The sequence below is a fragment of the Lygodium microphyllum genome, chromosome 11 (assembly GCF_053477565.2).
Source record: "Lygodium microphyllum isolate KBCC chromosome 11, Lygodium_microphyllum_v1.1.10, whole genome shotgun sequence".
NCBI classification, from domain to species: Eukaryota; Viridiplantae; Streptophyta; class Polypodiopsida; order Schizaeales; family Lygodiaceae; genus Lygodium; species Lygodium microphyllum.
In genome coordinates this window covers 135,773,938-135,786,532 of record NC_141145.1, presented here as the reverse complement: position 1 = coordinate 135,786,532, position 12,595 = coordinate 135,773,938, and the positions used below count along the sequence as shown (strand labels likewise).

At 39.4% G+C, this 12,595-nt stretch overlaps 1 protein-coding gene across 1 annotated transcript in view; it reads left to right on the top strand.

Annotated features, from left to right (window-relative positions):
- LOC148029423 (histone acetyltransferase of the MYST family 1-like) overlaps positions 1–11,241 on the top strand; it is a 177,313-nt gene extending 166,072 nt beyond the window's left edge. The window contains exons 8-9 of the mRNA XM_087688561.1: positions 343–482; positions 10,486–11,241. Coding sequence (XP_087544687.1) covers positions 343–482; positions 10,486–10,671 — 326 coding nt within the window. The 3' untranslated portion in view covers positions 10,672–11,241. The remainder of the gene's footprint in view (positions 1–342; positions 483–10,485) is intronic.
- The last annotated feature ends 1,354 nt before the right edge of the window (positions 11,242–12,595 follow it).

The window sequence follows — 12,595 nt, the reverse complement described above, 5'->3', positions numbered from 1 at the left end:
CTCAGCTAGAGCATGGATTTGGCCTTCGTTTGTCCTGGTTTGTACACTTTGAGAGAAGGTTGAGGCCTTTGGAATTCCTTATAGGTTACAAGATCTTTGTACCTGAACAACATGGTCTGCGTTTGGATTTTAAAAAGCATCCACATGTCAGAAAACAAATGTGAGTTTCAACACCTCCAGTTTTTTAGGTCCTTAAGTTTGATTATATAGAAGCATCTGCTCTTTTGAAATAAATTAGAGTTTCAAGACACACAACTCTTTTCATTGTTTGTTTCATTGGCAACATCTACTCTTGGAAACTAAAATAAGCTCATTGAATGATTGGTTTCTGTACAAATTCAGCATACGAGTTGTCAAAATTAGAGAAGAAAGTGGGTACACCTGAGCGGCCTCTATCTGACTTGGGGATGGCATCCTATAAACACTACTGGAGTCGGACTATTTTGAGGGTTTTAAGGACAAGGGTTAGGATCACCATCCAGGTAATCTATGATACTGTTACACTACCAATGAAGTCATTTTAGAAACTGCCCATAAATTTGAAGTTTCAGGCATTCACAATATCCTTCCCAGAGTTTGACACAGAGCTGTGAAAAGGGATTGCTTAACAACTACCAATGTCAATATCCCATTACTGTTCATGAAAGACGAACATAATTTGTGACTGGTGATTATCTTAATGCTCGTGTGCATAAATTTTTCATTTGTGTCTGTTTCTTCTTGCGTTGCTTCGTGTTATCTATTCCTCTTGTAAACTCCCTTCTACTAAGCAATATTTATCTCACTGTTATTAGTCTCCCTCTCCCTTTCTTATTGAGCATGCTGCCTCTCCTCATGTAGTTTGCCTCCACTATCTGCTTTGCCATGCTCCTTACTACCTTCTTCCTGGCCAGCCTCCTATTCCTCTCTTTGTAGGTGGTTGCCATCTCTGTCCATGTTCATCTTTTCCCTTATTTTCGAAGAGCCATGTTCCATCACCTTCCCTCTATCTTTTAAAAGAAAGGAAAAGCCTCTCTTCTTGCTCATGTTCGGGTTTTGTCTTAATCCCTAGCCAGGAGTGTTCTGTAATTACTTCATCCCAATCACAGGGTGGACAGGACTCTATCATCTCCTCTATTGTAGCTGAGAAAGTGGTCCTAAGGTTGGAGCTAGTGAGTGGCACATTTGCCGTAGGAGGGCACCTGATCAGAGGCCTTGAAGGTGATCATGATCATGGTGGTTCAAAAGCAGCCCTGGGGCCATGTAGATAGTGTTAATAGATTACACAGGGATGGGAAAGCAAGGATGCACATTTGCAGGCACACTAGAAGCTGCACTAATGTTCTGAGTGCCAATGCTTCTTTGCAAAGTGGGCTATGAGCTTAGCCAATTCTACCTTCATAACCTTTAGATGCTTGTGCTATTTGCAGCGAAGGGCAGTAGTGGTGTTAAAATATTGAGGATGCATGCTAAGGAGGATCATTGATGAGCAAATAGACAATCATAATGAGATATAAGCATTGACAAAGAAGAACAACTGATATTATCCAAGCATAATCCAAGTACAATGATGAGAATGATTGATGGAATGAGTGTGGGGATGAGTGCCTTTTATAGGCTTACAGTAGGTGGTATTGGTAGGTGAGGAAAAGCGGAAAGTGACTATGGTATTCACCAACTGTGGTTTTAATAAACCATGCATACATGACCTAGTCTAAAGCTTTATGTGCAATGTGTTTCTTTGCCTTGTTTGTTCCTTACAAAGAGGCTATGGTGGATGTGATTGCACATTTCTCAACACCCGGGGGCTCAATCACAACCAAAAAAGACACTGAGTATACATAGGCTGTCATGAGTAGAATCTTGCTAAGTGTAGACATGGAAAGAACCAACCATATAAAGCTAGAGGCTGTTACAAGGCGTCACTAAGTGTGTAGAGACTGTAGTGTGCAGAGGTTACATGAGGAGTATAGGAGCTTATGGTGGGAACATTAGGCAAGTTCACATTCTAAACTTAAAAAAGTCTATCAAAAAATGAGCTACAAAAGAGGGACTGGTGAGTCCTATCCTTTCGTTCTTGGGTGTCTTCTTCTTCTTCTTCTTCTTCTTCTTCTTCTTTGTTGTCTTCATCTTCTTTGACTATAGCAAGATATGTTCTTTGGGACCTTTTCTTAGCATAGCAAAACTTCTTAATATGCCCAGTTTTCTTACAAAAATCACAGACTATGCTCTTCTTCCCTTCCACATAGAGGAGTTGTTGGTCTCCTCTTGGAATGCTTGTTTCTCCTTTGCTCTTGATCTTCTTTTCCTCTTCTAGGAGAGAGGCTTTGATATCCACAAGCTTCGGCTTTGGCATGTTGATTAATGTGGTAGACACATTATCAAACTCGGGTGGAAGACTTTTGAGAAGCACTCCAATGCAAATGTCATCATCCATCTTCAAGTTAATCCCTGTAAGTTGTATCAACAAGCTTTCCATATAATTCAAATGAGTTGTAAGTGAGGTATTACTTTTCATTTCAAGCCTAAAAGATTAATCAGTAAGCCATATTTGGAGGATTTTGAATGAGCTCCAAATAGGGTTTCTAATCGATCCCATCTTGCTTGAGAGGTTTCACAATCATCAACATGATGAATGTAGCTGTCATCAAGTTCGAGCTTGATAATAGCTTGAGCATTATCATCATTTTTATCCCATATGACTGAAAGTGCAGCTTTCCTTGGTTTCTTCTCTTGACCACTTGTGATTGACCACAAGCCTTTCTTCATCAGGATCGGTTTGATCTTAGTTTGCCATGTATGGAATCCAACACCGTTGAATTGAGCTGTCGGTGAGTCCTTGCCCATGTTGAGATTGCCAGATCAGCAGCAAATCAGCTTCAAAAATTTCAAATTTTAGTTGAGCATAAGTGCCAAGAAGCACTACGTGATTAGTATAAAGAGATACTAGGTGATTAGGTGACTAGTATGCCCTTTGAACTTGGGATCTTTAAGGTCTTGCAAGTCCGAGTCTTTCCTTCCTTGATTTGATGCTGGAGTAGCACAAAAAATTGAGATTTGATTAGAGGCAAAGCTGATTGTGTTAGATAACATAAGTGCTAAAAGCACTAGATGAGTGTTAATGGACACTGTGCTTGTAATCTGTCAAGATCTCCCCTCCTTGTTGGTAAGTCACTTGAATGCTTGCCTGAAATGAGGTTGTGTTTGCTGAATACTGAGTAATTCTCAGTAGCAAAGACTTGAGTTTACCAAGATTGAGCCACGGGAAACGAAGCTTGAATGTTAATGGCTATGGTGTTGATGCTTGAGATCCTCAAGACTTCAAAAAACTTCAAGAACTTCCTCTCTTTGCTGATTAGATCTTGCTGGAGAATAAGTAGGCTAGTGAATCAGAGTGGCAAGAACTCCAGTGAGTGAGATAATAAAGTGAAAGATGAAGCTTTAGGAAGTTAGCTATGGCTGCCTGTGATTAGGGTTAACAGACCCGATTGGTTTTTCAGCTATCACAGCACGTACAAGCAATTATGTGACCAAAGATTTGATGGGGAGATAGCTTACATAGTAAGCTTCTAAAGCCCTGGGATTCTCACCAACATTGTAGGGCGCATGGGTTGCATGCAGCGTACGATGGAGACACAGCCGCAAATAGGCAGCAGGCTGAAGAAAACACAATGCTGGAACGACGAGAGGTTAATGTCATCATGCGAGGTGATAGATAGCTGCGCCTAGAGTCGAGGAAGATTTGCCCAGAAGGAACCACGAGCTGAAATGGCTTGGAGAGAGAGATTCAAGTCCTCCACTGAAGGTGGGTAGCTATGAAGGTAGGTGAGAGATTCATGGGAAAGTGGAGGGAGCCAAAATTTCAAACTGAAGTGACTCAATTAGTGGCCTAATGACTGAAGTGTGAAGACAGAACCATGCTGAAATTGCAACTGCACACTGCCAATACCTACAATGTCACATGTATAGATGTCCCCAAGATGAGCAACACCATGTCAACCCTCTGTGTAGTCAGAAAACCACTCACGATGAGGGGTGACATGAAAAGAAGCACCTGAATCTAGAATCCAAGTATGCATGTCATTGTCCGTATTTGCAAGTAAAGCATGTGTACTAAAGGGTGAAGAGACCAAGAGTACGCCATTCCCACTGTCACTGTCATGAGTGACTACATTCTTCTCTTTAATTTTGACACTACTCTTCTTAGGCTAACTCTCTTTCTTCTCGTCCTTGCTATCATCTGTCTTCTTGCCCTTTCCTTTTTCTTTCTTCCATTTGTAGTAGTCACGTTTAAAGTGACTCTTCTTGCCACAATGATAGCATTCAACATCCTTGCCACTTGATTTATTGCATCCCCTGCTATTAGATTTGCCTTTTTGCCGTGATCTGCCTCTAGTATGCAAAGCATTGGAAGACTTACTGGATGCATTGTTCTGCCGATTCATTTCTTCCATGAGTAGAGCACTCTCTATATCAGCATACAAAAGAATCGCATTAGAATTGCTCATAGCAGTCTTGAATGTATCCCAACTCTCTGGCAGAGTGCAAAGCAAGAACGTAGCCTTAAATTCTTCATCAATCAAGAACTTCAAGGCAACCGACTGGTTGAAAATAGAGTTAAACTCACTCAAGTGAGTAGACATTGCTGTAGCCTCTTTCATACGCAAATCCATAAGCTTTTTTAGCCAATACACTTTGCTTGCGGCACTCTTTTGTGCATACAGTTATTCCAGTTGAGTCTAAACAACATATGCAAAATCCAAACCTTCAATGTTAAACAACAAGGCATCATATACCACCTTTGGTGATGGGAAATGGAAGATCTGTAAGGGATCTAGAGTGATTGCCAAAGGTTGTAAAAGTGATACCTTGTATCCTCTCCATGTATCTAGTGTGAGTGATCATATTGTTGCTGTGACCGAGCAGCCAAGTGTTTCTTTATGGCATGGCCGGTTGGGACACATGAGTCAAACTAGAATGAAAGTGCTTTCTTGTCAGGGTTACTTGCCTTGTCTTCGTTATGTTGATTTTGAGCATTGTGATCATTGTGTTTATGGTAAACATGCACAAACGCCTTATAAGAAGTCTCTTTCGCTGATATCTTCTCCTCTGGAGTTAGTACATTCTGATGTATCTTAAATGCCAAGTTTATCTTTAGGAGAAAAGAAATATTTTGTCACCTTTGTCGATGATGCTATATGGAAGGTATGGGTTTACTCTATTCGTAGCAAGGATGAAGTGCTTAACAAGTTTAAAAAATTCTTGGCATTGGTTGAAAATCAGACTGATAAGACACTTAAGTGTCTTTGCTCTGACGATGGTGGGGAATATGTGTCCAAGGCCTTTCAAGCATTTTGTGACAGCAAAGGGATAAAGAGGGAGCTCATTACCCCTCATAATCCACCCCAAAATGGAGTTGCAGAGCGTATGAATCGGACTATACAGGATAAGGTTCCTACGATGTTGTCTCATGTTGCATTACCCCATGGTTTTTGAGCAAAGACTGTTATGACAGCTGTACACTTGATTAATCAATCACCAAACAAGTGTTTGGGGAGGGGGGAAGGGAGTTCCCCAAGAAGCGTGGTCGGGTAAGCCACCTTTGTATGCACACTTGAAAGTGTTTGGCTGCGAAGCATTTGTGCATATTCGTAAAGAAAAACGGAGCAAACTTGAGCCAAAGTCTTGTAAATGCATTTTCCTAATATATGGTGACAAGGGTGAAATGGGGTATAGATTATGGAATCCAGAGAAAAGGAAAGTAGTACGCAGCAATGATGTTATCTTCCAGGAAGATCTCATGCATAAACACCCGAAAAGACTGAGAAGGTCCGTAGGGTTGTATTCTGGGAAGAAATACCTTTTAGACAGCAAAATGTGCCCGCTATACAGTACCAAATACCTGCTGTAAATGAACGTGCAAATGCAAAAAATAATGTTGGAAATGATCAGCCAGCTATTGCCCATAATAATGAGCCATTGGATGTCCAGGGGAGGGGGGGGGGGGGGGAGTTCCGCAAGAAGCGTGGTCGGGTAAGCCACCTTTGTATGCACACTTGAAAGTATTTGGTTGCGAAGCATTTGTGCACATTTGTAAAGAAAAACGCAGCAAACTTGAGCCAAAGTCCTGTAAATGTTTTTTTTAAGGATATGGTGACAAGGGTGAAATGGGGTATAGATTATGGGATCCAGAGAAAAGGAAAGTAGTACGCAGCAACGATGTTATCTTCCGGGAAGATCTCATGCATAAACGACTCGAAAAGACTGAGGAGGTCCGTAGGGTTGTATTCCGGGAAGAAATACCTTTTGGACAGCAAAATGTGCCCGCTGTACAGTAGCAAATACTTGCTATAAATGAACTTGCAAATGCAAAAAATAATGTTGAAAATGATCAGCCAGCTATTGCCCATAATAATGAGCCAGGTGCAGGAACAGCTAGGACAACAAGTTGTTAATATTAATTTGTAGGCTGAAATGCCAAGACAGCAAGCTGAAAATGGAAATTTGCAGGAACAACCAGCAAACAATGATCATTGGGTTAGGAGATCGTCCAAGGTTGCTAGACAATCTGATAGATTCATTCTTGGTGCAAACAATGTGGCTGATTATGTCATGTTGACTGACTGTGGTGAACCTTCTTGCTTCAAGGAAGCAATGGACAGGCAAGAAATAGTATAAAGCCATGCTGTCAGAAATGGAATCTCTTGAGAAAAATGACACTTGGGACTTGGTGTAGTTGCCTAAAGGGCAGAAAACACTTCCATGCAAATGGATTTACAAGATGAAGATCACTTTTGGTTCCTAAGATTGGTTGTGAAGGGGTACAAGCAGGAACATGGAGTTGAATTTGATGAGATTTTCTCTCCTGTAGTCAAGATGACTACATTGAGAATCATTTTGGGCTTGAAGATATGGAGCTCATACAGATGGATGTAAAGACTGCATTCTTACATGGTGATCTGCATGAAGACATATATATGTAGCAGCCTGAAGGGCTTGTGGCAAAAGGAAAAGAGAAGATGGTATGTAAACTCAAAAAGAGTTTGTATGGGCTGAAACAAGCACCGTGAGAATGGCATCATAAGTTTGATACATTTATGTAGTCTCAAGGTTTTCATAGAAGTCAAGTGGATCACTGCTTGTACACCAAGAAGGCAGCAAATGGCAGCCTGATTATCTTGGTTTTGTATGTTGATTTCATGCTAATTGTTGCCAGGGATACTCATGCCTTGGACTCACTGAAGCAAAGTCTTCATGGTAGCTTTGACATGAAGGATCTTGGTGATGCAAATCATATTCTTGGCATGCAAATACTCAGAGATAGGTAAAAAGGATTACTCTATCTATCTCAGCAAGAGTATATCTCCAAGGTTTTGTAGCATTTCAATATGGAGGGGGGGAAAACAAATGGGGTTCCATTGCCTCCATATGTGAAACTCAGTACAGAGAACATCTCTACATCTGATGATGAGAAGGTTGAAATGGCCAAGATACCATATGCTTTAGTTGTTGGCAATTTGATGTATGCTATGGTTGCTACACGTCTTGACATCACCTTTGCAGTGGGAGTGGTTAGCAGATACATGGCAAACCCTGGTAAAAAGCATTGGGAAGTAATGAAAGGTATTATGAGATACCTCAAAGGCACAAAGGATTTATGCATCTGCTTTGGAAAGCAGAAGGCATTTGTCGTTGGCTTTATGGATGCATACTATATTGGTCATGCAAATTGCTGAAAGTCCACTTATGGGTATGTGTTTACCTTCAAAGAGGAGCAGTCTCTTGGATCTCCAGGCTACAAAAGTGTGTTACATTGTCTACTATAGAGTCAGAGTATGTGGCTGTCACTGAGGCATGCAAGGAGGCTTTATGGCTTTCACGTCTGGTGGGAGAGCTTGGCATTACAGAGTTACCTGTTTTCCATTGTGATAGTCAGAGTGCTATCATGCTAGCACAGAATCGCATCTTTCATGCAAAGATGAAGCACATACAGGTGAAGTACCATTTCATTAGAGATGTACTTGACAACAATAGTATTGAGCTTGTCAAAGTGCATATAGATGATAATCTTGCAGACCTGCTCATAAAGGATCTTCCAGCAGAGCAGTTTGCTCATTACCGACAGATGATGGGATTTGGATAGATATATGTATTTCAGCTTTGTACATACCTAGACTTAGTTGATTCTTTTCTCCTCTTAAGGCACATTGCCTTTAGGTGGGAGGTTGTTGGGAATAAAGGGCCCTGGTGCCTTTTAAATGTGCTTGGGTGTGAACACATCCTTAGCACACTTGTACTTTCATATATATATCTATCTAAAAACCTAAATAGGTACACTTGTCACTGTATCCACAAGTCGTGCTCACTCTCACTCCCTACTTTGCACTCACTCACTCACTCACTCACTCACTCTCTCTCTCTCTCTCTCTCTCTCTCTCTCTCTGTGCTGCTAGCAAGCACTGTCTATCTCGATCCTCGCGCCAGGGAGCACAACAGCCAACTCTTGCAAAGAAGTGGCTCACGTACTCTCGAGGTCAGAGGTTGGTGTAGAAAACATCATACTTTGGAGATGGCAGTTGGGTAAGAAGAACTATGGCCATATCCTTCGAAGGTATTGTTCATCCAAGGGATGCAAACTGATCTCTCATATCCTCCATTTTGTTGATTTGTAGCAACCTTTAATGTGTCTAGTAGGCCAACATGATAGAATTTAACTTTAGGTTCCTGTTAGTTTGATTTTTAAGCAACGCTCTCGTGAGAATCTGCTTCTAGCCTTTATGGAGCGTTTAAACCTAGTCACCCAGTGACCCGAGCATAGTTGCCAAGGGTTTCTGAAGTGGGAGGTATATGAAACAGGTTTAATAGGTTTCATATGAGTTTTGTACAATGTTAGAAATGGGTTTCATTCTAGATATTAAAAAGTATGAAAGTTTTATATACGTATATTGTATGACTAATGTGATGTAGAAAACATAGCTTATCATTATTCATTATTCAATATAATGCAAATGAACATTCAACATAGCATCAATATTTGCATGCATTATGGTCCACTATCCATGCCCAACATCAACTTCAGCTGTAAAAGGAGCCATCAATATATGCAATCATCATGGATAACAACTCAAAACGAAACTCCGAAAATCAATGCCAATATCCATGTCAATGTGTTAACTAAATCCATGATAAATGATGATTACAAAAGTCCCAAGGCATTTAGGGTATGTCATTTGTGAAAGTTTAAAATAGGTGTTTCACACATTTATGAAACATCTGGGTATGAAACGAGTTTCCTAACCTTATGGAATGGGTTTCTTTGCGACTATGGACTCTAGGTAAATAGCCAATTTTGTGAGCTCCCATCTTGGATCAACCATGTAGCATCATATCTTCTCATCCTTAGGAGACTCATAGTACAGACAGCCTCAAACATTGGGGTTAGGAGGCTCATAGTACAGACAGCCTCAGACATTGGGTGCCGAGGCTAGCTAGGTGCATACCCATCATGTTTTCTATCAAACACTGGTTGCTCAGCTCCGAGATTGGCATCATAGAGCTGTGGTGGAGAGAGCACACAACTTATGTCGGGGCATATTAGGTATGAGAGGCCTCCTTCTCCCTTGCCTTACGTACGATATACTGCATCCCATCATACCCACGGGGTGGAGTTAGTGGTAGGCTATTGATTGTACTCTTATACATGCTAGTTAAGGACTCCACATCATACGAGGACTAGCCTCTTACTTCTCCCATGATTCTTGCCCATGATTCTTGGGACATGGACTTGCAGATTTGTCTCAGTTTTGTTTTGGTCTGTAGTGGATGTTAATATAACCTTCTTTTTCTTTTTCTCCTCTCTTTCTCGCACGTATGGCTATGGGAGTGTAATTTTGTGGAATCATCAACCAGATGCAGTCCATTGATTTAAATTCCACGAATGGACATCATTTCATGGATCCTATTATAGTTATGTGACCATGGGAAAACTATTTTCAGCAAGCCCCAGCAAGGAAGACCTTGCTCATGATCAGAATCAATTGATACTACCTTGGAGGATGTTTGATGGAAACATTTTTTTTGTGGTCAACAATAAATGGCATTTTGTCCGTTCTAGTTTTTGCTTCTCTAAATAAACCCAACCAGAACAACTTTAGTCCCACTCAAAGTTTCATTCTCTAGCAGGTTTTGATTAATAATTCTTCTCTTCTTGCTTCTATTGCTTTTTCATATTATTGTCAATAGTTTCCATGTTGCCTCAATTCCCCAATTCATGTCTCACGATACCCTAGCATTGCACCGATAGCCTGTAGAACTTCGATACCAAGGGTAGATGATTAATTGGATTGCCATTTTCCTCCAAGCGTTGTTTTGTCATTGTCTTTTAGTATATATCTTTTGTTGGGTCCTCTTGTTATGAATTAGAAATCAGAAGACTTGGAAAGCCACATATTGTCTATTCTTTCTTGTTGTATATCTTGTTGATATGTCTTCTTTTCGTTTGTTTAGGAATTGATTGAACTGACAGCGATTAAAGAGCAAGACATTTATTTTACGTTGAAGGAGCTAAACTTGAGTAAGCACTTAAAACGCAAGCGTATTGTTGATTTGGATGCCGATCTCATAACTGAGCTTTTAAATGTCTATGAAAATGGTAAGATTGAGGTGAATCCAGTGAAAATACAATGGCGTTGACAATGGATGAGCCAAAAGCATAATGCGTAGAAATTTATGTTTTGAGTGATAAGACGCCTTCCTTGTGTGAAATACTAATAAAATTAGAAAGGGGAAAGTGAAGAGCATAATTATAAACATTTCAAACATATAATGTGCTATTGCAATTTAGACATTAGCGCAGTCATCCTCTTTTGATCTCAAACGTGTGGCTAAAACTTTAAAATTAGAAGGGGAAATTGATGAGCACAATTATCAACAAAAGTGTGAACTAAAGCTTAGATCTAACCATGGGAATAAAAACGCACATTGTAAACATTTAAAGGCCCATAACAATCTAGGAGGATGCGCTATTGCAATGTGGACATTAGCAATAATCATTCTTGGTGTATCTTTTGGCATTAAAAAGTGAGGCTTCTTTGTCATTGTAACATAGGAATAAAAAGTGAGCCTTCTTTGCCATTGTAACATAGGAATTTCCATTTGCAAACGAACAAACTTCTTATTCTCTTCTTTCTTAAAGCTTGGAACATTTAGGGCCCTTGATGCATGATTGTAGGAAATTTATGAGAGTTACACATTTGGTATTGACATTTATAATATAATTTGACCAGTCTAAAGAAAAAGCTTGGAGAATGCAAGCATTGTAGACCTATTGCGAAACAACATAATGGGACTCTTGCATGTCTAGCATAAGTGGTTTTATGGTCAAGTGGCATATCATAGCTAACTTGAAAACAATCAAAGTGTATGTATGATGAGAAATATGCTTTCGATGTTTATCCATGTTTCATGTGCTCATGCCATTTGCTCAAAAGAAGCTTGCTATGGGGGTGAAGAAGGTTATGAAAATAAGTAGGCAATGCAATACTCAATAATGAAGAAGGCCAATGTCTCAATATAGTTTGCCATGGTGGAATTGGAAGACTTGTAAGTATTTTTCAATACATATGAATAAGTTGCTGACAATTTTCAATGAGTTAAGTTCAAGAAGTGGCTTGTGTTTGGAATCATGATCCTTAATATGGTTAGAATACAAATATTATCCTTGGTGATTTTTAACTTTTGATATTCTCAAACATTTTTTGTGTAGTTGTGAATTTTGGTTGTGTAAGTTGGAGAACGTTAGGTTGGGGAGATTTCTTTTATTCGTTACCAATTTAATCATGGATTTGAGGACATAACTTTTGGAAATGTTGATGTTAAACCACTTTCTTTAATCCAAACTTTGTAAGTCAATCTTGAGCATAATATCCAACTTGAATTGTTATAGAAATATATGCCTAAGTAAGTCGGGATAAAAGATAAGCAATATTTCATGAGTATTGGAGTAGTTATGGTTCCTTGTGTTATGCAAAAAAACCATGGAGGATTGCATAAGAGCTTGAAAATGGAGAATAGTTTAACATTCTATCTAGTGCCCCAAAAATATGTAACATGTATTTGTGCTTAAAAATTAAAAAATGGAGAATAGTAATATTCTACTTTGCAAAAGAGGCCTCAATTGAAACTTATTTCAAGTCCATTTTCCTTGAGTTTTGTAAACAAAGCTAAGAGAAAGGTGCTCATTCTTAGCTAAATAGCATGACTTTAGGATATGTTTCTAACTTGATTATGGGTTACTTCTCAAGTCCTCCAAGTACCTTTATAACCAATGTGAACATTTTTCGACTGTAAATTGAAAATGAAAGAATAAATTAGACAATGGATCAAGAACATAACTTTGATATTGGTTATAAGGGTGATCTGAGGAAGTCTAAGCGTCTAATTGCTAATTTATTGCATATAATGGAGATGAAAAAGATAGAACTACAAGAGAGAGAAAGGAAGGAATAAAGTGTAGATGAAGCAATGCAAGTGTAAATGGAGTTATGTTACGAGCTCTTAAATTTGTGGTCATGGGATTGATAATTAACCACCTCTTATAATCATCAAGGTACAATAT